Here is a 25,344-nt window from a genome sequence, read left to right as displayed (position 1 = left end):
TCATGACCACAGCAGCTGGGTGTGAGGGCAGGGCTGGGTGTTCGGAGACCTTCAGAAGCCTGGTCATGGAGGGCCTGCCCAGGGACCCCCCCGCCTCGCCCCCCAGGCCCCGTGGCGGCAGAGACTCACAGGCAAAGAACTGCCAGGGCTGGTAGGTGCGGCCGAAGTCCATGGACCGCTCCAGCACCCAGAGGTCCGGCCGGGGTGAGTTGGCAAACTTGATGAGGACGTAGGCCACGTGGAAGACCTGCGGGCCGAGAGGGCGTCAGGGGAGCCAGGAGCACCTGGATTCCCATGCTGTCAGGGGCCTGGCTCATTTTCTGCCCCTCAGGTGAGGCCACAGCAGGGGATGTGGTATCCTCGCCACACGGGGCAACTCTGGGTTTGCCTGCATGGGGCAGACGAACCCAGGGGAGAGGGCTCCCCAGGGATGGAGATGAGCCCCCGGGAACCAGCCCTCCTGGAAGGGCACCCCGCCTGTGCTCAGGACCAATGCACTGCCTCCTCCCCTTCCCTGCTGCAGGAGCCTGGGGTTCCCCATGGTCCTGCAAGCTCTGTGGCTGCAGATGGAGCAAGTTAGGGAGTGGCCTACCCACGGCCCAGGCAGGGACTGGCCAGGGTGGGTGCAGGAACATACCCCAGTGTCCCCACAGCCCTCATGTCCAGCCAGGCCCAGTGGCCAGACAGTGGTCCCCGCCACCAGGCAGGTCCAAAGGTCTAACCCCCTAGTCCCTGACAGGTCAGCTGCTCCTAGGATGGGGCCCCTGCCCCTACCTCACGCCGGGCACCCCTCCCCCAGGCTCCGCTCACTCCCCTGCTGACCAGCCCACAGCCAGGGGCCCACTGAGCCCCCGGGGACTGGGCTGCAGGGAGCAAGCGGGGCTCAGCCTTGCAGGCAGGGGGGCCACTGGAAGCTGAGCCTGCCTCGGAGACTCCACCAGCCCAGGCACTGGGGCGGTAGCTCTGCTGTGGCCCTGTGAGTGTCAGGGCAGCCCTGACCAGGGCAGAGGAAAGCTGCTCCTTCCCAGGCCCCCAAAACCCCAAGACCCTGCCCCAGCCCCGCCCTGGCTTTGCCCACTTTCTCCCCGTGTGTCAGCTCGACCTCCACCAGGGACAGCCCATGTGTCTGTGCCCCAGGGTTGGGGGAGAGCCTGGCTCAGTCTTCACAGGGTGCTTTGTACCTCCTCAGAGAAGGCTGCCCTGATTGCAGCCCCTCCCCCTAATCCTCAGCTGCAGACACCTCCCCAGGCCCAGGCCTGTCTCTCCGCACAGGCCAGGCCTGCTGGCTCCCCTCAGGCCTCTGATCAGCCTGGGCCTCCCTCCCTCCCCTACCAATCCCCCACCACCCTGCCCTCAGGACTCCAGGCCTGAGCCTCCCCTGCCCCCAGCAGACAGTGCTACCCAGCCTCATCTCTGCTCCCACCCAACATAACCCTGGGCCTCCATGCCTGCACCTGGGGGTGCACACACACCCGCTGGCCCAACAGTGAAACACCGCGGGGGCGGCTCTTCCATGGACCCAGGACAGGCCCCCTCTGAAAAGGTCTCTGGTCCCTCAAACAGCCCATGACCTCATTGGTAAGAGGCTGCACCCAGGATCCGGAGGGTTCCAGAGGCACACAGGAGGGGGCAGTGCCCAGGCAGCACCCCACCTTCACACTCATGCAAGCCAGGGCTCAGCCCCTGCTGTGGCCAAGTGCTCCCACCCACCATAGCCTCTGAGGGGAGCCCTAGGCTCCCCCTACGTGGGGGCAAAGGAGGGAAGGTGTTTCCAGGCCCTGTCACAAGCCTGGAGGCTCCAAGGGAGGGTGAGCCCCTCCCCAGCCCCTCTCACACAAAGGGGAAAGGGCTCTCCCAGGCAGAGGCTCCACAGGGACCTGGCAGGGAGGCGGAGGAAATACGAACCTCTTCCCCGCCTGTACAAAGAGGCCCAGGTGCTGGGGAGAGAGGCAACTCATGGACCCACAGCACAGGGGTGGCCTGCCTGTCTCAGCCCACACCTCCCCTGACAGGCCCACAGGGTCCGCGATGGAGACCTTGGGAGACCTCACTACTCAGCCCAACTGTTTGCGGGCGGCAGTGGGAACCAGTCCCTCTTCTGCTCACAGGTGGGCCCCCAGGTGGGCCCTGAAAAGGCCAGCAGGCCTCCGAGGGTCACGCCACACCCCAGGGCCACCCACTGCATCTCTTCAGGACCCTGACCCGCCGGTGCCCGCTCCTCTGGAGGGTTTCTCGCCACAGCAGGTGCACCCGGGAACAGCTGGGTGCTGTTGGCCAGGTAGGCCTGGGAGCCTAGGGCCCCAAGCAGGAGAGTAGGGTCCCCCAGAGCTGCACAAGACCTACAGTCACCCCACCAGACTGAGCTGGACTGAGACTGCTGTGAGGCCCCCCTGGAAACAACACAGACTCCTCATTGCTTCAGCCCTTGGGGGCACTGGCTGCCCAGACTCCAGGTAGGGGGCAAGGCTCCAGGACTCCAGGCACACCAGGTCCAAATCCCACCCTTCTTGGAGGGCTTGGCGCTGCTTCCGAGTCTCCTCGGAGGGGGACTGTGGGAGCCAAGTGCAGCCTTCCAGGGTGGGGGCGGAGCACAGGCCTATTCACCGGCTGCCAGGCTGAGGTCATCGTCTACCTCCCTGTGGCTGGGGGGCAGGGAGACATGCCCTGTCCAGCAGGGAGGGGTCTGAGCCTCCTCAGGGTCAGACCCTATACCCAGCCCCACACCTGGGCCTCAGCAGCCCCATGGGCCTGACCACAAGCATTCCAGAGAGCCCCAGGCGGGGGCCAATGGCCCCTGTGCCTGGACAGGGAAGGGTCCGCTCGAGGTGGACGGGGCACAGACACAGGCAGTTCTCGGGGAGCTGGCAGCACAGCCCCTCCCACCAAGAGACTAAAGGTCCCGACTGAGCCCCCTGGGAGCCGCCCCCGCTGTTCCCTGAGCGCCTGGAGGCTGCGCTCTCCTCAGGCCCATCCGTCCTTTCCCCTCCCCTTCAGCAGGCCAGTCGCATTTTTCCCAGCTGAGAGCACTTGCACAAATATTGACTCGAAGACACTGATCGGCACGATGAGGGGGACACAGAAATTTCGCCCTCTCCACCCCTGGGACGCACGGGAAGATCCTGGCCTCCTGTCTGTCTCTCATTCCAACCATCTGTCAGACAGGGGCCCTGGACAGCTGTCCTCGAGGGCCTGGTGGCTGCACAGATGCTCACAGGAAGGGAAGCCCGCACTGGAGGGCTCCCATCTGTCTCTGACCTGGTCGCAGCTCCCAGGGCCACACTGGCCGCCCTCGCCATGACCCGGAGCGAGCGCAGACCCCGGACTGCGGGACCGCCCTTCCCCCTCCACGCCCCGCTCAGCTCAGCTCAGCTCAGCTCAGCTGCCAGTGCTGACCTTTCCGCTGCTACATAGTTCTGTGCAAAAGGAAAAAAAAATTCTTTCAAAGCAAAAGCCAAACAAAAGCCGCCTGAGTTATTTTTAAAAATCTGGCTATTTTGGGGCAGGCACGTCTCCAGGACAGCAGCCGGACCCGCCTCTCAGCCACTGCACCCCCCAGTCCCCCCATACCCGACCTGACCTGGGAGGGCCATGGCTCCCAGAGGAGGCCTCTGCCCAGTGACCACTGTCTCACAGGGGGTCGAGAGCCCCAGGAGCACAGGGCCCGGGGCCCAGGCAGGCTCCAGGTTCAGGGGTCGTGTGGACCTGGGGCGGACACTTCCCCTCCCTGGGCACAGGGCAGTGGGAAGAGCTGCAGAGAGGGGCATCAGGATAAAATGCCTTTCATGAGGGCATGAAGGCTCGAGCGCCCTGGGAGGGAGGATGCCAGCTGTTCCTGGAGGGCAGGCAGCAGCCACTCCGCAGAAATGCCAAGGCCCCCACCAGAGCTGCACCACACACTGGCGCTCCAAAGGCAAAGCTGCGGAGGGGACTGGGTAGGTGCTGGGGTCTGGGCAGCACGGTGAGGACTACAGAGAAATGCTGGTGGGGCTTTCGGGGGCCCTGGGGATGGCATGGGGCTGTTGGCCAGCAGTCTCCTAGGCTGAGGCACCCACCTCACCATGGGGAGGGCTGTGGCTGGAACCTCCAGAGGAGGGGAGGGGGTGCTGTCCTGTGCCCAAATCCAGCTCTGCCCTGGCCCATCTTGGGTTGGGGAGACCAGGGCCAGGCCCAGGTACCCACTGTGCTGGGTGAGGGCCAGTCCAGCCTTCCCCAGCAGCCTGAATCACAGAGGTCTGTGACTCAGCCCAGGCCCTGCAGGAAGAAGGGCGTTGTGCCAATTCCCGGGGCAGGAAAAGTCCCTCCTAGCCCCAGGCATCCGGATGAGCACCCTGACCACACCGCTCGGACAGGGCACCGGGGCACCCAGCCCCCTCGCTGCCCAGAGTCCGGGGCCAGCCCAGCCCTTGCCCGCTCCTGTCGTGTGCCTCCCCTCGAAGAGACCCCATCTGGATACACAGATAAGCCCCACAGCAGGGCGGGGCGGCTCCACCGACCCCCAGCTGGGTGAATAAGCACAGCGGCCACACAACCTATCAGGGGTCCGGAAACACGCCCCACACAGACACCTCTCCCAGAGGGACGTGGAGTGGAAAAGCCGGGGATTTCCACAGCAAGCCCACCACTGGAAAGAAAAATAAAAACGCCGAGGCCAGAACCCCGGACGCCAGGGTTGGACGTCGCCATGCCCAACTACAGATGTGCTACGCAGGACAGGGAAACTTCCAGGAGTGGGTGGGGGGACAGGAACTCCCCAGCTGGAGGGAGGGCATGGGGTCCCAGCCAGGGGGCTGCCTGCACCTCAACAGAGCTGGGCATGGGGTGGATTCGGGGACCCCAACCACTGCAGTCCAAGCTCAGGGTTCCCTCCCTGCAGCCCGGTCCAGGTCAGGCCAGATGGTCAGCCGCGGACACAGGAAGTGGAGATTATCCCAAGGGGACCCCTCGGCCTGAAACCCAAACAGTTTAGTCTCCACTGAGCTGTATTACCAGAGGCTAATGTGGTGGCTCTTGTTCAGAAACAGAAAACAGGAAGCCTTTGGGGGCCGCCTGGGGTCTAGGTGGGCGCTGGGGCATCTCTGTGCCCTGAGTGCCAGGTCTGGCTGTGCAGCCACCAAGAGCAAGCATGACAGAGCGGGTGCGGGGAGAGGAGCAGCCCCAGCCCCACCTTGGCATGGCAGCCCCTTGGGCCTCGTCCTCCTTCCAGGACAAGTAGAGGGAGGGTCTTGCTGTCCACCCTGTGCCAGGGGAGGGGAGTGGTGCCTCCCAGGACTCCCGCCATACCCCCAGGGAGCCCCACTCAAGTGGCTGCCTCCGGCCCAGCCAGTGCACCTGTCCCGGCTGCCGAGCTGTGTAACTAGAGCCTAGAGCCTGGCCGCGCTGCACTTCCTGTCCTTCCCTGGACAACCCACTGACCGTCCTGGGGCACTGGCCACATGGCTGAGTGCCCAACCAGGCCCAGGGAGCCAAGCCAGTGGCACCCTGGACCAGAAGGCCTGCCCAAGGCCCCAGCCGGCCAGCCAGAGGGCAGGCAGTCCTGAAGGGTAAGGCAGTCTGGGTGTGCTGGGCCTCCGGCAGGCGTACTCACCCCATTTACAGAGGAGGAACCAGCCTGGGAACCCAGACTCCAGACAGCATGGCCAACCCCACAGTCCTCAAGACTCCAGCACTGGGACCTTGGGCACTCCACACTGGCCCTGACCCTCTCATAACCCCACCTCAGTTTCCCCAAGTGCCTAGGGAAACTCACACTCCAGCGGCCAATGACTTCAGCAGAGCTCTGCCTCCTCGTACCCCCACTTGGAGGGGACAGCTGACTGCCTCCCCTCTCCAGCCCTACCCCAGTCCACTCTGCCCTCCCATGGCTCTCCGCCATCCCCAGGGGCACAGGCCCTCACCTGGCACTGCTCACCCCCAACCAATACTAGACTCATGCCTAACTGTCCCCCCCATACCCTGCTGGCCCCAGTTCCCCTACACCTTGACTCCTACCTGGTCCCCACCTAGGCCTCCCCATTTGCCCTGCAGCTCTGGGCCTCGGGGGCTGGGACAAAGCCGCTGCCGCACCTGTGGCACCTGCACTGTGGCCTGCTGTGCAGAGGACAAAGCAGGGGTCTCCCTGCAGGAAGGAGGCCCCCCCGCGTCCTCACTCCTCATCTGAGGGAGACAGGAGGCATGCCCTCCTCTGCTGGGGAGAGCCCCGCCCCCACCGTTAGACCACCCAAGGGCCGAATGGAGAGGGAGGGGACACAGGCCAGAGCCAGCCCCACTCACTCTGCCCAGCTCCTTACAACCTGGGCCTGCTGGGCTAGCATGCTGGTGTAGTGGGCCAAGGGCCTGGATCCTGCAGCAGAGCCAGGGGGTGGGGGCGCTAGAGCCAGGACCTGCTGGCCACGTGTCTGGGCAGTCATGAACATGCTCACCCTTCCCTGGGCCTGGGGCCTGGGTGTGGTTCTCGGAAGAGGGAGCCTGAGGTCAGTGATGTGACCACTCAATTCTAGAAGCTTCCGGAGGACGCAAGGAGATACACAAGAACCCCCTAGAAGGACCCCCCGGGGAAGGTCACGTCTGGAACTCGGAAACTGCCCCCTGAGTCACCAGTGACCAGTGCTGGAGCCTCTTCCTGAGCCCCACCCTTGGAGGGAGAACCCTCCACGGCTGGGCGCAGCAGGACCCAGGCCAGGAGCCCAGCTGGCACTCCTGGGGCCAAGGCTCAGCCACTCCTGGGTGGACACCACAGGGACTAGTCTCCCCTCCCCTGCGCCAGCCCCTGCCCCACCACACAGCAGGGGCGTGAGACCCGAACCATGATGCAGCCCACCCCGCCCTCCTCAGCCTTCCAGGAGCAGGAAGCCTTCGCGATGCCCAGTGCCAGCCACCCCCACCCCCCTCCCAGGGCATCCGCTCCAGATCCCAGAACAAAGGCTGCTGGCAGCGCGCTACAGGGGGAGTGCCCGGACCCACCCGCTGCTCAGCCTGGCTTCCTGATGGAAGCCCCAGCCCCGCCCCAGGATCAGCCCTGAAGCCCAGGAAGGGCATTTCTCCACCCAACTCCAGGGAGTCCCTGCCCCCACCCCGACCAAGGCTGGCAGCCCCCGGCCCAGACAGGGGCCTTGGTAGACACATCCACATGGTCAGGAAAGCGGCTGAGAAGGAAGGAAGGAAGACGGTGCAGGTGTGGAGGGAGGAAAGAGCAGACAGAGGGAGGAAAGAGCAGACAGAGGGATGGACAGATGGAAGCAAGGAAGAAAGGGTGGGTGCTGGATAGGTAGAGGGGTGGGGTGGATGGGTAGGGGATGGGTGGATGGGTAGATGGGTAGGGAGTGGGTAGATGGGTGAGTGGATGGGTAGGGGGTAGGTGGGTGGGTGGATGGGTAGAGGGTAGATGGGTAGGGGGTAGATGGGTAGGGGGTAGGGGGATGGGTGGGTGGATGGGTAGGGGGTAGGGGGGTAGGTGGGTAGGTGGGGGCGTAGGTGGGTAGGTGGGTGGGGGGGGTTGGGTGGTTGGATGGTTAGGTGGGTTGGTGGTGGCGTGGATGGGTAGGGGGGTGGGTGGGTGGATGGGTAGGGGGTGGGTGGATGGGTAGGGGGTGGGTGGGTGGATAGGGGGTGGGTGGGTTAATAGGTAGGGGGGTGGGTGGGGTGGAGGGGTAAGTGGGTGGGTGGGTGGAGGGGCAGGGGGTGGGTAGAGGGGTAGGTGGATAGGTAAGGGGTGGGTAGGTAGGGGGTGGGTAGAGGGACAGGTAGGTGGGTGGGTGGGTGGATAGGTAGGGGGGTGGATGGGTGAGCAGGCAGAGGGATGGGATAGGATAGGTGGGTGGGTAGGTGGAGGGACTGCTTCCCAGGTGGAATGGAAAGGGTTCCTTTTCCCTCCATATCATTTTACAGTTGGTGAAACTGAGGCTGGGAGGCAAGATGCTCACGTGGTGGAACCTGATTTCTGGCCCAGAACAATCTAAAAGCAAACTGGCTTCAGGCCTGAAGTCTCCAGCCCAGTTCAGAGATGTGCACCGAGGCTGAGAGAGAGCCCCAGAGCCAAGGGGTGGTGAAGCCCACACTTGTGGGTCTGAGTGTCAGTCCCACCTTCCCTGACCCCACCCAGCCATATCAGGCACTGTGACCACATATCAGGCTCTGCAGCCACCTTGGGGTTGCCGTGGAGACCAGGCCATCTCCCCTCCCCCAGCCGCGCCAGTTCCTCGAAGGAGGAGGGGCGGGAAGAACCCAGTACCCAGTTCCCAGCTTCCCACCAGAGCAGCTGAGAATTCACATCCGCTGCAGCCAAGAGGGGGCCTCTGCTGCTGTGCCAGAGAGATGAGGGACCCCCAGGCTCCAGGGGACAGGGGAACCAGATTCGGGGAAACTCAGTGAGATGAAGGTAAACAGGCAAAGCCACACCCAGACCCAGGTCAGGCCAGGCCCAGGGGCCTGGCAGGCAGGCAGGGAGCCCAGGACAGGCAACCCCTCCCCAGCTCCCCACCCTCCTCCATAGGGCCCTAGAGCAAGTTCAGGAACCCCTGGAAATTCCAGGCCACCTGCTGGGGCTTGAGCCCTCCCCTCACTGCCTGCCCACCCTCGGGCCAGGCCTGCAGGCCACCAAGGCTGTCAAAGGCGCCTGCCCCTTGGGGCCAGCCCTCCAGCCAGGCTGCAGGGAGACCTCCTCTATCTCTGACACCCTCGGGACAATGGCAGGGACAGAGACTCAGACAGGAGTGAAGACCCACGTGTCACACACTGGGACAGCGACCAAGCCAGCCGGGACGCAGACCTCTGGGTCAGCCCTGGAGCCCCCACTCCAGGCACTGGCTGCTCTCAGGCCCAGCCTCCTCCACCTGCCCCATCACTGTCCCTGACTCAAGAAGCACCAAGATTACTGGCCCGTTTTACAGGCCAAGACCTCAAGCCCGGGTACCTAGGCCAAGTCACCCCTTATCTGGGGCTGCTCAGGGCTGGCACCGAGGCAGGCCCACCTTAGGGGGTTCACTCTTCGCTTGGAGGTACCCAGCTTCAGCCTCCTGCTTGTACAGGGGCCTCCAAGGCCAAGGAGAGCCCAGAGCTGGGGACCAGAGAGCAGACACCCAACCCCGCCTAACCCTCAGCAGCCGCCACCTCGGCACAGGTATCCCAGGAATGTCCACTTCCGCCAGCCTCCTCTGCATTCCTGCGGCCCCTCCCGCACCCGCCAGGAATTCCTTAAACATCAGGGCGCCTGACACAGGGGGCACCACCGCACTGCTCACAGCACCTCTGCCCTCCTGGCCCCAAGCTGTCTACTCAACACCTCCACCCAAACTCTGTGACCTCTGGAAGCACCCCCATCAGCACCCCCTTTCCCTGGGTCGTGGGGATGCTGAAAGCACAAACAAAAGGTGACCACTGTCATGCCTTTGTCCCCTCCCACTGAGTCCAGCCTCCCAGGCCCCAGATCTCACTCAGGGTGGAGACCTCGCCTTCTGGTCCAGTGGCCCAAGGTAGGCCCGACAGCCACAGACACAGAGACGGGCGCTGTAGCAGGCAAAGAAGGCCCCTACCTGGCCCAGGTCCAGGGTGACGTTGACCTCGTTGTACTCCAGGCCGCGGGACAGGGGCGGGCTCTGCCACCAGCGCTCTGTGCCATCGATGGCGTTGCTCGCGGGGTGTGCCCTGTTGCTGTTCGCAGCCGTACAGATGTCACAGTACTGGCCCTGCAGAGGGAACAGAAGGGTCAGACAGCTGAGGAGGGCCGGGGACCCCCTTCCTCCTCGTCACCCTCCTGCCCTGAGACGAATCCTGGCCCCACTGAGCGGGTTCCACGCCCAGCCTCTGCACCCCCCTCACCCACTTGCTCAGCAAACGTGCGCTAAGCACCTGAGGCTCCTCCGACTCAGGGCAGGTGGCTCATGGGAGCTGCTCATGGCACGAAGGAGGAAAGAGGAAGAACAGGGACGGAGAGGGGCATCTGCCTTGGGTGGGAAAATCTCGGTGGGCCTCTCTAGGGGGGTGGCGTCTGAGCCCTACATGGTAAGCCAGAGTGTGCTCTAGGCAGAGGGGGTGCCAGTGCAACGAGCCCTGGGGGCAGAGGCGTCTCACAGTAAACCGCAAGGTGGATCAATGTGTCTAGAGCCAAGGGGGCAAAAAGGGGCAGGGGCGGGGCAAGGCATGGCCACCCCTCCCTGCTGGCCCTGCCAGGGGCTCCAGAAAGGCTTGGACAAAATGCGGCAAGGCAGGGGGCAGAAAGGGGAGGAAGGTAGAGCTGCAGACAGAAGGACCATCAGGGTGGGGATCCAGGCGGCCAGACCCCACCCCACCTCCAGATCCTGCCCACAGGCTTCTGGATTAGGGTCTCCAGAGAGACAGAATTAAGCTGTTGCGGCGGCCTATGGGGACCGGCCCCAGGGTGGAGGTGTGGGCAGCGGCAGGTGGGCCTGGGCCTCCTGGCTGCCGCTTCGGAGTCCTGGGAAGAGGCCAAGTCACAGCAACCGCTGAGCCTCAATGTCCCCATCTGAAGAGTAGGGACAAGGCTGCACCTGCCTGGGGCCACCGTGAGGATGAATGGCTCACACACACAGCCTGGCAGCCGCTTCTGTCCCGGGCCTGCCCTGCATGGGTGAGTGGGGAACAGAGGAGGCTCCCAGCGGGGTCCTGGCCTACATCCTGGAGGGGAGGGGTAGTGCTGGGAGCCGGGGCGGGGACCAGGAGAAGGGGCAGAGCTGGGTCCTGGCTGCCATACCCCCCCAGGGAAACCAGACCTGCTGTTTGTTCACACAAAGGCATCCTCCCAGGCTTGGGGTTGAGGCCCCTGAGTCCACAGCCCCCAGTGTGGCCACTGCTGTACTTCCTTTACTGCATGTCTGAGATCTGGAATTATCTGGGGACTTCGCTGGGGTCCCCCAGAGCTCTGCAGTGGCAGGGTCCACACCCGCCTTATTCCCACTGTGTACCCAGCTCACCACCTGAGCAGTCTCGTGGATGGGGCTAGAGCAACTGAAGACACCCAGTTAAGCACCACGAGTCCTACCCGCAGGCCGCACTGCCAAGCTTAGATGGTGACCCCCAAACTCAGGAGTTCACTGACAGCACAGCACACACAGGTCCTGCTCAGGGTGGGGCCGGGGGCGCCTGGAGAAGGGAGGTGTGGGCAGGCCCTCTGGCTGGGGCAGCCAGGCCTTCCAGGGAAGGTTGCTTGCTGGTCAAGACCCTCCCAGACACACGAGCAGCAGAGGGAAGTGGAGTGGAAGGCTGCGGGTCAAGGGTCAGTCTCTACTCTTCCAGGAGGTCAGGGAAGAAACTGCTCAGTCCCTGCCAGGGCCAGAGTTGGTCCAGTTACTGGGAGGCAGTTCCAGTCACCATTCGGCCACTCACTGAGCCACAGAGGACAGGGCTGGGAAAATCAGGCTCCTACCACCTCCGCTGCGGAGGGTCCCATGAGAACAGAGCCAGGAAACAGCAGAGGGGCTGATAAGGACTTCGCCCTCCAATAAGTCACCACGCTGGCCTGGCTGCCCAGTCCCCACCTTCCCAGGCTGGGCCGGCCGGGGATCCCCTGATGCCCACCTGAGGCTGCAAGGGCCACCACCTCCCCCTGCACTCTGCCTGCACCAGCTGCCCAGCAGAGTTCACCCCAACCCCCATCTGGGATGCCCAGCTAATGTGCGTCTCCTGCAGAGGGTCCCTGAGAGCCCCTGGCCTGCAGCCTTGAGACCGCACTGCCCAGCTCCAGGCCCCAAAGCCTTAGTGAGCCCCCTTGAATGGAGCTGCAGCTTCATCACCTGGGCACCTCCTGTGCCTGCCTGCCTTGCCCCACCCGCGGCTCTACTCCAGACTGGCTGGCAAGGCCTTCTCACATGCCCAATCCGCGGCCAGGGCAGTCAGCAGACCTGTGGCTCTCAGATGAAGAAGGCGTCCAAGGTCACAGGCCATCCAGCTTACGTCTACCAGCCGATCTTTCTACATATCTGGCAGCCTCAGAACAGGGGCACTCACTGCTCGGGGCTTGAGACTGAAGGGGTGGCCTGCCCCTCCACACCTGTGGGTGTTTCTCGTAAGGTGGAACGAGAGACTTAAGAAATAAGACACAGAGACAAAGTATAGAGAAAGAAAAGCGGGGGCCCAGGGGACCGGCGCTCAGCTTACAGAGGACCCACGCCGGCCCCAGTCTCTGAGTTCCCTTAGTATTTTTTTTTTTTTTTTGAGACGGAGTCTGGCTCTGTCGCCCAGGCTGGAGTGCAGTGGCGCGATCTCGGCTCACTGCAAGCTCCGCCTCCCGGGTTCACGCCATTCTCCTGCCTCAGCCTCCCGAGTAGCTGGGACTACAGGCGCCCACAACTGCGCCCGGCTAATTTTTTGTATTTTTAGTAGAGACGGGGTTTCACCGTGGTCTCGATCTCCTGACCTTGTGATCCGCCCGCCTCGGCCTCCCAAAGTGCTGGGATTACAGGCGTGAGCCACCACGCCCGGGCGAGTTCCCTTAGTATTTATTGATAATTATCTTTACCATCTTAAAGATGGGAGTGGCAGGACAATAGGATCAAAGAAAAAAGAGGAAATCGGCAGTAAGACATATGAACAAAAACCTCTGTGACATGAATAAGTTCAAAGGAAAATGCTGTGCCTTGAGATGCATATGCAAACATCTCCATAAACCTTTTAGCAGCATAGTTTCAGTCTATCACATGGGGAGAAACCTTAGACAATACCTAGCTTTCCTAGGCAGAGGTCCCTGCGACCTTTGGCCATGTACGTGTCTCTGGGTGGTTGAAATTAAGAGAATGGTGATAACTTTTAACCAGCAAGCTACCTTCAGGCATTTTGTTTAACAAAGACACATTCTGCATAGCCCAAAATCCATTAAACCTTGAGTCACCGCAACACATGTCTCTTGCAAAGGACAAGGTTGGGGGTAGGGTCACAGATTAACAGCATCACAAATACAAAACAAAATGGAGTCTCTTATGTCTACTTCTTTCTATATAGACACAGTAACAGGCTGATCTCTTTCTTTTCCCCACAGACACTTTGGAAGAGAAGGGTTCGCCTCTATTGTTAGAAATGAGCTGGGCGAGGCCGGCTGGTTTCTCATCCACGTCGGCTCTGAGGCGTGGAGCACCATAGCCCATAGCTGCCACTGAAACTGTGGCCGCTTCCCAGGCTCCTCAGGCCAAGCTCACAGTCTCAGGTGATGGGGGCCGGCACGCTGTGCCCATTTAAAAGACAGGGAGCTTGAGGCTGACAGAGGGAAGCCACACAGCTGAGGCAGAGGAGAGGGGCGTTGACTACAGGCTGGCCCTTTACTCATGAGACGGGGGTAATACGCCCCCACAGAGGAGACAGATCAGGGAGGGGGCCTGTGGCCCCCAGCCATGCAGCACAGGCAGGTGGTTGGGGGTGGTCTGAGGGTTCAGAGGGCACCTGGAGCCTCCCCTGCCAAAACGGCAAAATTTCAGCTGGGGACGCTCAGCCAGGCCCTCTGAGGTGCAGTAGCAGGCAAGGAGACAGCCACAGGCCCTCCCTCCTGAGACCCGGCCCCTCTGAGTCGACCAGATAAGGGGGCAGCCAGGAGGTGCCCAGATTCCCACAGCTAACCCCCGCTGGACCCTGTTCTGGCTGGGGGGCTCCAAGCAGGTGTCAGCGGCTTTCCAGGGCTCAGTTCCCCCATCTGAAGTGTGGGCTTGAGACCTCCTATCTCAGAGGACTGTGCTGGGTTTAAGGAGAGAATGGTGAGCCCAGGAGTCTGGGGAGGCTCCTCCCCGCTCCCCCAGGGCCAAGTTGGTGGGGCAGGCAGAGGGGGCAGGCCCAGCCCAGGCTCCTCCATTCATCCCCACAAAGTCTTGCTCCAGGGCCCTCTGCCCCCACCCGGCAGATCTCCAGCTACTCGCCCCTGCCCTAGTCTCTCCTTCCAGGAAGGTGGAGGTACCCGGGAGGAGACAGCTCAGGTTACACGGGCCCTCTGCCTGCCCCACCACCTAGGCCCTGGGGGAGGGGGAGGAGCCTCCCCGGACTCCTGGGCTCACCATTCTCTCCTTAAGCCCAGCACAGTCCTCTGAGATAGGAGGTCTCAAGCCCACACTTCAGATGGGGGAACTGAGCCCTGGAAAGCCGCTGACACCTGCTTGGAGCCCCCCAGCCAGAACAGGGTCCAGCGGGGGTTAGCTGTGGGAATCTGGGCACCACCTAGACTCTCCCTAAGGTGGGGCTGAGGTGGCGAATGGGCCTAGAGCGGCCGTTTGGGAGCCCTTGGAGCTGACTTTGCTGCTCCTCACCCAGGACTGACCCCAGGCCCAGCCTAAGTCTAGAGGGCCAGGAGCCTTGGTTTCCAGGTTAGGTGTCCATGCATGAAGCCCGCCAACAGAATCTGCCTACAGGTTTAAGGCTTCTTGGGGAGGAGACATGCACCCCAGGGGTTCTTCAGGGCCTGAAACCACATCTCTTAGGGAGAACGAAGCCCCCCAGACCCTACCACCTGCTGGGCAGAGATTCTGCCCCTCCTGGGAGCCACGTGTTCCCAGCCCCAGTTAAAACTTCGCAGCTGGCCCGCCCCTACTTTGGAGGTCTCGCCGAGCCCTAGACCCCTCTGAGAGGGGGCCGTGGGAGCCTCAGGTGGCTGGCCCCTCCCACCCCATCCAGAGGCCAGCAGGTTCCAGCCTGTCCCGGGTAGGGCGGAGCTGCGCCCCCTCCCCACCGGCAGCAGCCGGCGGAGGCCAAGTCCCGCCCTCCCCGGGATCCCGGACTTGGGGCCGCCAGGGACTGGGCCCGGCCCCCCTCCCGCCCCGGTCACCGCAGCCGAACTGGACCGGCGCCCGGCCGCCCCCGGGTCCATGCCGGGGACTTGAATTCCGCCTTCCCGGAGGGACGCGAAGTTTCCCGGCCCAGACGGAGCAGCCGGGTCGGGGTGCCTTCTTGGGCCCCCAAAATGCGGAACCAGAGAGTCCGCACCTGGACTCGCCCTGGCCCACGACGCTCCCCCTGGGGTCGGGCCGGCGTTCCGGGTCCGAGTGCCCCCGGAAGATGCCCCACGGCCCGCCCTGCGCTCACCTGGATGGTCTGGTTGGGGTCGCCGCCGGCCACGGGGCCCCCCACCAGCTTGCAGTAAAGGTCCTCGGTGGGGCGCGGGGAGCCGCGCGCCGGGGCCTCCTCCCCGCAGGTTGCGGAGGCGGCGATGCGGGCGCCCTCGGCCAGGTTGAAGTAGGGCGGGTGCAGGCTGACGCCGCCGCCCGCCTCCTCCCGCGCCCGCGCCGTGCCCAGTAGCGCCAGCCCCACCAGCAGTAGCGGCGCGGGGCCCCGGGGGCCGCGGACACACAGTGCGCTCCCCGCGCAGAGCCGCTTCGCCATCTTCCCGGCTCCGGGCCGCGTCCCCGCGCTCCAGGGACAGCGCGCGCGGCGGGAGCCCGGCGGGTCTGAAGCCAAGCAGCCGGCAGGGCTCGCTCCGCCTGCGGACGTCAGGCCCCGCCCCGGCCCGCCCGAGCGCCCGAGCCCCGCGCCCCGGGGAGAGGTCCGGGGAGGCGGGCGGGGGGGGTGGGGAAGGAGAGAGGAGGGGGAGGGGCGGCCGGGCGGCCTTAACCCTTCGGACCCCGGCCCGGCCGCCTCCCGGAAGGGGCACCTGCTGGCCTCGGGCCAGGCCGTGGGACCACGGCGCCGCCGCGCCCCTAGCCCAGGTCGTAGCTCCGGGTACCGGGTGCGACCCTCGCGCTCCCCACGGCGCTCTGGCCCCCAGCGCGCCCACCAGCTCCTACCAGCCCAGGGGCCCGCTCTTTGTTCCCCTAATTTGGTGCACCTCTCGGCCTCCCCGCTCCTCCCCCGACAGCGTCTGTCCTGCTGGTTGCGGGAAGGTGCCCTCTGCAGCCGCGAATGACCATCTGCAGAGGAACAGGGGGAGTCTAAGTAGGGACCCCCTGCTTCCTGGGGTGATCAGGTCAGGTTCAACTCGGCCTGGCTCCTGCCTGCCCCAGCAGGGCTTAAAAATACTCTCCGATAGGGAAATGGGGCGGGAGGGGCTGGCCTGCAGCCATAGCCCCCTTTAGAGGACGGGGGCGGTGCTCATGGCCCCACAGCCTCCAGATTGGCTCCTAAGGAGGTGGGGGGCTCTGGTCACAGCTGCTGAGCACCTGTGCTCCGGGGCCCCGTGGACTCCACCAGCTCTGTCGGCCTGGCCTCCAACCCACTGCACAGCCGCGCACACCTTCCTGGCACGGTCGGCGGCTCGAGGACGCCTGGCAAACGGCACAGGACCTAGAGGCCGAGATCAGGTCTTCATCTGCCTTTGGGTGCCTACGGCCCTGGGTCTCCTCCTTCCCTTGGGCTCCGGGGCCAAATCTGCCTCCAGGGAAGCCCCGAGGGGGTGGTGGCGGGGTGGGGCTGCAGCTGCCGAGCTGGCAGCAACCCCCCGTCTCTGAGCCAGGCCAGCTGGGCGGGCCATGGTCCCAGATGGGCTGTGGGCTCATCTCTCACTGGGTTCCCTGGACAGTCCTGGGGGGCTGGGTGGGTTTGTTGGGCACTGGTCAGCGGTTCTGGTGGGGGTTCTGAGCTAGCAGCTGTCCCTGGAGGGTACACCTCCTTGCACACCTTCCTGGCGCCCTGGCCTCCTACAAATCTCAAGTCCCAAGAGGGTGTGTGGCTGTTTCTCTACGGAGTCGGGAGGGCGATGTGACCCTCTCCCTTCTCCTACTTTCCGGCCTGGCAATTCTTCCCTAACTTCACTGTTAGTTCTCCCACCTGGGGGAGGGAGAAAGGAGACGGCTCCCCTTGGCAGGAGAAGCTCTGAGTCGGGGAGGGGCTGGCCGGAGAGGGGGCGGGAGACATCGAGGAATCGGCAATCCAGGTGCAGAGTGCAGCTCTGAGCTGCTTTAGATCCCGTGTGAGGCAGAGAGCGGCCTCTGGGCAGTAGCGAGTCCCCCACATGGGGTTTTGACCCCAGGCAGTGTGCTGTGGCTCTGGGCTCCCCCTTGACAGCTTGGGGCTCTGACAGCCTGGGGGACTGGAGACTCCTGAGACCCTGAGTGCTTCTTGGGATCCCTGGAGGGTCGTGTGGTTGGAGGGGTGGGATTGCGAGTGGTGGGGGTGAGGGTGGGGTGGGGTGAGGGTAGGGTGGGGGTGGGGGGAGCCCTTTAAGCCCCCTAGCGGCCAGACCAGGCCAAGCCGCCAGGCCTCTGCCGTCCCCCGGGCACTGTCCAGGAGGGGAGCGGGGGGCCGGCCCTGAGAATGCGCTGTGTCAGTCGGAGCCGCCAGCACCAGCAGGGTTAATCACCGGGCTCACTGCTTCCCGGCAGACAGCTGCCCCAGGAGCAACTGGCAGGCAGGCGGGGAGTGCAGTGGACAAGAGAATGTGGCCAAGGGGCTGGGTGAAGAGCCCACACTGCCCCCACCCTGTGCCTGCTGCTGCACGGACTGGGGAGGGGGCAGCTGGGGCAGGAGCTGAGCATATGGAGGCCTGAGGGGCTGTCCCAGCCCGGCTACACACAGGGGGTTGGGGAGGGGCAGCTCATCTCTGCCCACCCCCACCCCCTGCTGTCTTTGTCATGCTTCCAGTGAGTCATCACCAAACAGACCAGCGAGCATCTCTCCTGTCTTTCTGAGTCCTGTGCAGCCCAGGCACCTCTTCTATTTACAAATGGGGAAACTGAGGCCAAAAAGGCCGGGTCAATCAAGAGCACACAAGTTAGTAAGGCGAGAGGAAGTTTGTCTGTCATTTACTTCTTACTCCTATTTACTGGGCATCTTTCGGGCACCTGTCCCTGACATAGTCCTCCTCCCTGCAACAGGTCAGACAGCACCCCACCCCCAAACACGTTCTGTCCTGAATCCACAGGAGGGAGCTGCCCAGTCTGGGAGTGGAGGGGAGGGGAGGGTAAAAGGAGGCAGCTCGCCAGGGGAGGGCCGTGGAGGAGCCTCTGTCCCACCAGGCTCTGGCTGCCCTTCAGGGACAATCCAAGATCTAGAGCCCCTGCCCACCCAGCTCCAGGGTGACGGAGCCCCAGAGGAGGTGGGTCGGGGGCAGAGGTCAGTGGCAGCCCGAGCGATGTAGGGGCACTCCTGGCCCTGGCGAAGGGGTCTCAGATCCTCTCCAGCCCCGGGACAAGGCCCACTGAGGAGCCCCCAGTGCTACTGCAGTGGCATTCATGAGAGTCCCTTTCTCAGGGCTGCTGGGATGCCCTTCGAGGGAGCCAGCCGGTAAGAACCTCCACCCTACTCAGCCACACCTGCAGGCAGCTGTGGGGGACCCTGAGGGCCAGGCCACAGGCACATCTGACTCAGCCGTGTGTCTTGAACTCCTGACCTTGGGAGCCTCCTGGGGACACAGCTGTGCTGAGGACATGGGGTGCCCCCTCGCCCACTCTCAGCTGCGTCACAGGCAGCCACAATCGCTAACAGATGACTCTGCAGATCCTCCTGTCCCAGAGCCCAGGGTGCAAGTGGGTGCTGCACCCTCAGGAGAAGCTCCCAAGAGGAAGCGGGGGCTGTGCAGGGCTGCACAGGAAGGAGGGCTGGAGGCTGGGCTTCTGCTAGGGCAGGGCCTGCGGGTGAGGCCTTGTGGCTCCCTCTAGAACTGGGAATGTTGTCTCAGCGGGATGAGGTCTGGAGGAATGCCAGCGCTGTGGTTTGGGATATCAGAGGCCACAGTCCCTTTCTCAGGACTGCTGGGATGCCCTTCCAGGGAGCCGGCCGGTAAGAACCTCCAACCCTGTCCATGAAATTGAGAAGCTGAGAGCAGGCAGCAAGGCTGGTTCGGAACTGTTTGCATGGGCTGGCTCAGTCCTCTGGGAGGAGGACACAGACCAGCATGTGCCGGGAAGACAAGGACTCATCAGGATTGCTTAAACCCAGCGGACTGGGAGAGCTTCTGGGCCTCTTGGCCTAGGAGGCCCCCACTGCCCTCAGCCGGGACAGACTACTCTAAGAGCCAGCCAAGAACTGCAGACCCTTGGGGGCTGGCCTCAAAGGAATGGAGGCAGGGCCCAAGGAGGCCCTGAGCCATAGCCAGACCCCTGCCCCAGGCCTGGAGCCCGCCTTCCCCCAGGGCTGCCACCTGCCTCCAGTCTCCGAGGGTCCACAGGTTCCTGCTGCCAGAGGGATGGGGCCAAGGGAGAGTCGGGCACTCCTAGCCTGGGGAGGGTCTGGAAACAGCCCGTTTGGAAGGAGTGGTGCTGTTTCCTCCCTGGCTGTGACCCCAGCTAGGCCACTGCTGGGTTCCTGATGGCCTCTGGGACACGTGGTTGTTGGAAGGCACAGAGGCCAGGCTCTGGGTTGACGCTAGCCAGGAATGGAGGATTATGACCCACCGCTGCCCGGCCCCTGGCCCCTCTGCCACTTGCTGTGTGTGCCCAGTTCACGGGCCACACAGCCCCAGGCACCACTCATGGGGAGGCCCCTCCACAGACTTGGGGCTCTTCAGAGCCTTCCAGGCCAGGCACCATGCCCGGAGCATGGCCACCACCTTAGTGCTCCAGGAGACAAGGTCATGCAGGTCATATGCCTCATGCCTGCCCACTCCCCAAGACCCCTGCAGGCCCGACCCAAAGTCCGCCACTGGGTTCACACATAGGGGATTTGAGATGGGCCCCCATGCAAGAGGGGGCGCAGACAGGCTTAGGTGGTGCCCAGTGTGGGAGACCTAGAGAGGGGCAGCATCCCGGCTCCTGGGCTCTCCACATATGCTCCGAGAGGCTCCTCTTGCCGACCCAGCTCCTTTTCTTCCCAAGTGGCAAGGAGAAGTGCTTGGACCAGTGCCCTGTGCAGGTGGGCCCGGCCCCATGACAAGCAGACAAACCTGGGGTGCTCAGAAATGGGGGAGCCTTGTGGAGCTCTGTAGGTGGTCTGCCTGGCGACCGCAAGTCCAGAGTCCAGGATCCCAGCTGGACGCCCCTGCCCCGGCCTTGGTGTGTGTAGCTGGGTGTAGGGGAGCCTCCACCCCGCCAGCCTCTAGGAGGGAAGGAGTGGGGGGCCCTGGGAACTCCCAGGGAGGGGGCCTGGGACCTCCCTGGTATCTAACCACCTACAGCTTGGCAGGGAAGAGGCCAGTCCAGTAACAAGGCGGCTCCCAGGACCCCAACCCATCCCCTCCCTCAAGTGGGGGCTCCTGTCAGGGCACCTCTCAGCACCTTGCTGGGGTGTGAGGCAGAGTCCAGGACTCCTGCCCCCAGATCTGTGGGGAGCCCCAGAAAAGGCATCACCCAAGGTAAACATCCAGTGGCACACGGCTGCTGCGTCCACCCCGATGCTGGGCACCTATGTTTCCAGGTGTCACCTTAATCTTATTTAAGGCCGGGCGCGGTGGCTCACGCCTGTAATCCCAGCACTTTGGGAGGCCGAGGCGGGCGGATCACAAGGTCAGGAGATCGAGACCACGGTGAAACCCCGTCTCTACTAAAAATACAAAAAATTAGCCGGGCGCGGTTGTGGGCGCCTGTAGTCCCAGCTACTCGGGAGGCTGAGGCAGGAGAATGGCGTGAACCCGGGAGGCAGAGCTTGCAGTGAGCCGAGATCGCGCCACTGCACTCCAGCCTGGGCGACAGAGCGAGACTCCGTCTCAAAAAAAAAAAAAAAAAAAAAATCTTATTTAACTGCGGTCCCCCTACCCTGTAACACCTATTCTTACCACTTGCCTGCCTCAGGCCTAGACTGGGGAGCCCTAGGGAGCCCCAGGGGAAACAGGGGGAATGGGGGCACCCCAGCATGCTGGGCAGGGTGACTAGGGACCCTGAGCCTCAGCCCCTGGGGTCTGGCCTGCCTGTGCCCTCCTCCCCCACAGGACCATGGCTCCAGCAGGCCCTCCCCTGCCTCTGTTCTTGCCTGGCTGAGCTCTGGTTCTCATAGAGGATGGGGCGGGGTGGGGGGTGAGGGCTCTGAGCTTCTCCAGGAGGTGCCCACAGACGGCCTTATATGGCCAGAAGGCTTCGAAGCCCAGGAGGAATCTGACTTCCCAGGAGGGCCCAGTGGGCAGAGCCAGAGCCCGGGCAGGAACCTGGGACTGCGCCCTGGGTGGGGCCAGGGCCCCCATGAGCCCACTCTCAAATGTCTCCCATGAACCCAGCCTCCTGGGCTGAGAGCCCCTCAGAGGCAGCCAGCTTGGCCCGGCCCCTCACCCACCTTGGGACATCTGGTTGGGGGTCCCATATGGACGGGAGCACCTGCAGCTCTGCAAAGGCCTCCCTCATCCCGGTCGGCTTTCCCGCACTGCAAGGACAACGCCCAGGCCCCACAGTCAGCCGCTTCCAGCCACATGAATGCCCCCAGAGCTTCATCCCCTCTGCGGGCGCCCTGGTGGGGCCCAGCAGCCCCTGCTGTGTGCTTCAGCTAGCCAGGGCCACTGGGGCGGAGGGAGGCATCCCCCTCTCACTCCTGCCTCTCCTGCCTCTCCCTCAGGCTTCTCATTCTCTGCCTCTCTCTGTCTCTATCTCTGTCTCTCTTTGTTTCTCCGTTTCTGCCTGTCTCCATCTCTGTCTCTGTATCTCTCTGTCTCTGTATCTCTTTGTGTCTCTCTATCTTTGTCTGTCTCTCCTGCTGTCTTTGTGTGTTCCCCCTGCTACTGCCCTGGACCTGCCAAGCTCAGCCAAGGGTCTTAGGGATTACAGTTGTGAGCCTCGGTAACTTATTTATTTGACTGGATCGAACGTGGTGCTTGGCTTAGTCTAGGGGCTGGTGCCATAGCAGGGACACAACAGGCCACAGTTCCTGCCCAGGAGCTGGTCCAGATTCTGCAGTGAACCAGGATCCCAGGAGTGGCGGCTCCCAGGCTGCACACTTCCACACTGAAAGTGCTGTCCACAGCACGGCTGGGCCCTCTGTCCTCGCGCCCTCCGCCCAGGAGGCATGTTGCTGCCCCCAGCTCACGGAGGATAGTGCAGCGTGTCCTTGGGCATCCAGGATGAGATGTCCTGACCCACGTCAGCCCCCTAGACGCAGCACACAAGGCAGAGGCAGCTCCGTGTGCTCACTGCTGCATCCGAGTCCAGTGCTGGACTGCTGGACCATGGTGGCCTCATGACCGATCACCCTCTCCCGTCACCTTCCCACAGCCCTGGGACCCACATCCTCCCACACCAGGCATGGCAGGCAAGGGCCCGGTGCCCAGACTCCAGCCTCCTTTTATGCCCACCTGAGGCCCACACCGTGGTCCTCACTCCGTAGCCTCCAACAGAATCAGGAAGTAAGACATTAACAACTGCAGGCAGGATCCTGCAGGGACCGGGACCCCCATGCAGGAGCCGCTAGGATACCAGCTGGCGGGTGTCAAATCTCAAAGCATTGACTGAACAACTCAGAGGTTGTTCAATCTCAAAGGATTGAACAGAGTTGCACACAGCCCAGCAGCTCCACACCTGGTAGCTGCAGAGAGAAGCGTAAACACGTGTCCACACAGACACTCATGGGTGAACATCACGGCAGCGCAAGGCACCAGAGCCATCAGGTGGAAATGACCCGAACGGCCTTCCAGAGTCGACTGGGGAGAGAAACGTGGTCCGTCCACACAGTAGACATCAGTCGGCCGTGGACAGGAACAGCACTCTGTACAGGTGGACTCTTGGAGGGGCTGCCTGGGGACCAGGGACCGGAGGCCTGGGATGTGCCATGACCACTGGCCCCTCACCAGTGTGGAGGGGGAGCAGGAGGAGCATTGGGCTGAGACCAACAGCCAGGGAGGGCATGGATGCTGAGTGGTTCAGACGGGCGGGTGCCTGGGGGTCTTCAGGTGGAGGTCAGTAGAGGCAGGTTACTTTTTGGTGTTTGTGGGCCACCCACACAGCCTGCCAATGCCAGCTGGACCTGTGCTCATGCACAGAGAAGTGTGGGCCTGTGTTTAGGGCCATGACCAACCCAGGACACCCAACCCTACACGCTGACTCAGCCTGGAGTGGGAGGATCTGCCAGGAGCCTCAGTTACTAGGCAGGTCCAGGGCCTGACCCCCATCCCCTAGGGTCTTCATTGATTCAAAGCCCCAAGCAACACCTCAGCCACCTCCACCTATTGTCACCCCAGTTTCACAAAAGGAAGGCTGAAAGGTGGGAGGACGGCAATGCCACCAAATGCCCTGGGCTGGCGGCCCCAGCTCCAGCAGGAAGATGCCCCAGCTGGGCCCCCAAGTGCCTGCCCAGTGCCTACCCCCTGGCAGGAGGGGGAGGGGGTGGGCCAGGGGAGGAGGTAACCCCAGCATCCCACTGGGCCCCTGATGTGTGGAAGGGCAAAGTGGTGGGTGGGCCCACTCCAGGCCTCTGTTTGCCACAAGTTCCAACATGAAGAAAATATTTGCAGCTCTCTGGGGAGCTATTTCCTGGGGGAATGTAAACACACGGAGATTTGGAAGGAAGGCTCCCGCTCCACAGATGGTGCTGGGGTCCACTGGGAGCCCAGGCTCCCTCTCGCAAGGGATCTGGACCACCCTTGGCAGCCAGGTCGGGGGTCTGTACGTGGCCTCCCACGGGGGCTCTCTCTCAGAACCCCAGGGAGTGGCAGTGGGGATGGTGGGCAAAAGAGCGGCTGCCACGGAGCCTCCTGGTGGTCAGGGCAGCGCCCGTCGGCCCCGTTGCCCACTGCCTTTTCCTTGCTCCACAAAGGGCTTGCTGTGCAGCTTGAGGTCAGAGGCGCAGCCCCCGCCTCTAGCCCCCTGAAAACCTGGGGGTTGTGTTTTCTTGACTTGAGCCCCTCTGTGCCTCCCTCCCATCTCTGTGCAGGAAACCCAGGCAGCCCGTGGAGCCAACTTCAGGCCGGGTGCTAGGCCGGCTACCATCTCCTGAGAGGGATCTGCTCGTTTTTCTTTTTTTCTCTTTTTTTTTGATGGAGTTTTGCTCTTGTCACCCAGGCTGGAGTGCAGTGGCACGATCTTGGCTCACTGTAACCTCTGCCTCCCGGATTCAAGCGATTCTCCTGCCTCAGCCTCCTGAGTAGCTGGGTTTACAGGTGTGAGCCACCACACCCAGCTAATTTTTGTATTTTTAGTAGAGACAAGGTTTCACCATGTTGGCCAGGCTGGTCTTGAATTCCTGACCTCAAGTGATCCACAGGCCTCGGCCTCTCAAAGTGCTGGGATTACAGGTGTGAGCCACGCCCCGGCCCCCTTGTCGTCTGCATTTTACAGATGGGGAGGCTGGGTTGGAGGTGAAGTGTGGCTGTGTCCTGCCGCCCTCCCCCGCCCCCCACCCCCGTCCCAGGGCTGGTGAATCCCTGCCTCATCTGCAAGTGGCTCCTCCCCACACAGAAAGGCGAAAGGCGACCTCCGCCTGCATGTTCCAGCAAAGGCCGACTGGCTCAGCTCCAATACGCCGAGCTCAGCAGAGCCTGGACAGGGCTCCCCAGGCCCCACAGCAGGCTGGCGCAGGCCGCTGGCTGGCCTCCCTATCTCCACCAGGAATGCACTGAGCCCCTGCACCCCTGCCCACCCAGGTGGAGGAATGTGGCAGGGGCCGCTGGGAACTTGGAGCCTGGAGGAGGGCTGTGCCTCCTGGAATTCCCCAGACCTGGCACCAGGCGGCTGCTCCCTCAGGACCCGCCTGCCTCGGCCTGCCCCCAGGCGGCCGCACTCTCAGATTCTCCTCTTCCCAGGCTGTGGGGACCTGCAGAGGGACTGGGCCATCTCAGTTCTGCTCGCTCTGTGAAAGTCCCCTGCTCAGAGAGGCCTTCCCTGGCCACCCTGCCCCTGGAGCCCCTTCACCCAGGCCATGGCCCTTCAGAGCCCCTAAACAGGCGCTGGTTGGACAGTCTGGCTGGACACTGCCCTGAGGTGGGGCTGCTTGGCCCCCACTCCCTAGACGCCAGAAGCACTTCCCTCCAGTCGTGACAACCAAAAATATCTTCTGAGTAGCCCCGTGTCCCGGGGCAGTGAATCTCCCTGGTGAGACCCACTGCCCTCGACCCTCCTGAGATGCCAGTTGTCCCCTGCCCTAGGCTGCGAGCTCCCTGGGCACAGGCCTGTCTGTTCCGTGCACCAAGGAGCCCCTGTACCCACCACGGGGCTTGGACATGGTGGGTGCTCTGTGCTCTGCGGTTCCGGCTCCTGACTTGGAATTGTTCGGTAGAAACCGTACTTCACGTGCCCACACAACCGATCTGTTTTTCTCTTTCTTATTGCACTGGACGAATTATGTGAGGTATTTGATGCGTTATTATACAGGAGGTTTCGTGTGGGATGATTTCGCCCAGCTGTAGGCTGATGGAAGCGTGCTGGTGTGTATAAGGCAGGGGGGCCCAGCTGTGCTGTGCCGTGGGTTAAGGGTATCAGTGCATTTCAGCTGTCGGTAGTTCCAACTTACCACGGGTTTATCAGGACGTGACCTCACGGGGCGTCGAGGAGCACCTGTGTTTGTGGAGTGAATCAATCAATCAATACTGGTTCTCAGGTAGCCTTGTCATGCAGACCTGGAGCTCAGAGAAGGTTCCTGGCT

The 25,344-nt window shown here is 63.2% G+C and overlaps 1 protein-coding gene across 1 annotated transcript in view; it reads right to left on the bottom strand.

Annotated features, from left to right (window-relative positions):
* The window catches only part of LOC105470533 (laminin subunit alpha 5), a 57,963-nt gene extending 42,645 nt beyond the window's left edge, over positions 1–15,318 (bottom strand). Inside the window, exons 1-3 of the mRNA XM_011722617.3 lie at positions 15,007–15,318; positions 9,528–9,680; positions 130–247 (exon numbers count right to left, since the gene is read on the bottom strand). Of these exons, the coding sequence (XP_011720919.2) occupies positions 130–247; positions 9,528–9,680; positions 15,007–15,303 (568 nt within the window). The 5' untranslated portion in view covers positions 15,304–15,318. The remainder of the gene's footprint in view (positions 1–129; positions 248–9,527; positions 9,681–15,006) is intronic.
* Between the last annotated feature and the right edge of the window lie 10,026 nt (positions 15,319–25,344).

Source organism: Macaca nemestrina, chromosome 15 (genome assembly GCF_043159975.1).
Source record: "Macaca nemestrina isolate mMacNem1 chromosome 15, mMacNem.hap1, whole genome shotgun sequence".
NCBI lineage: Eukaryota > Metazoa > Chordata > Mammalia > Primates > Cercopithecidae > Macaca > Macaca nemestrina.
The sequence above is the reverse complement of the archived record's forward strand: the minus strand, read 5'-3'. Positions and strand labels throughout refer to the sequence as shown.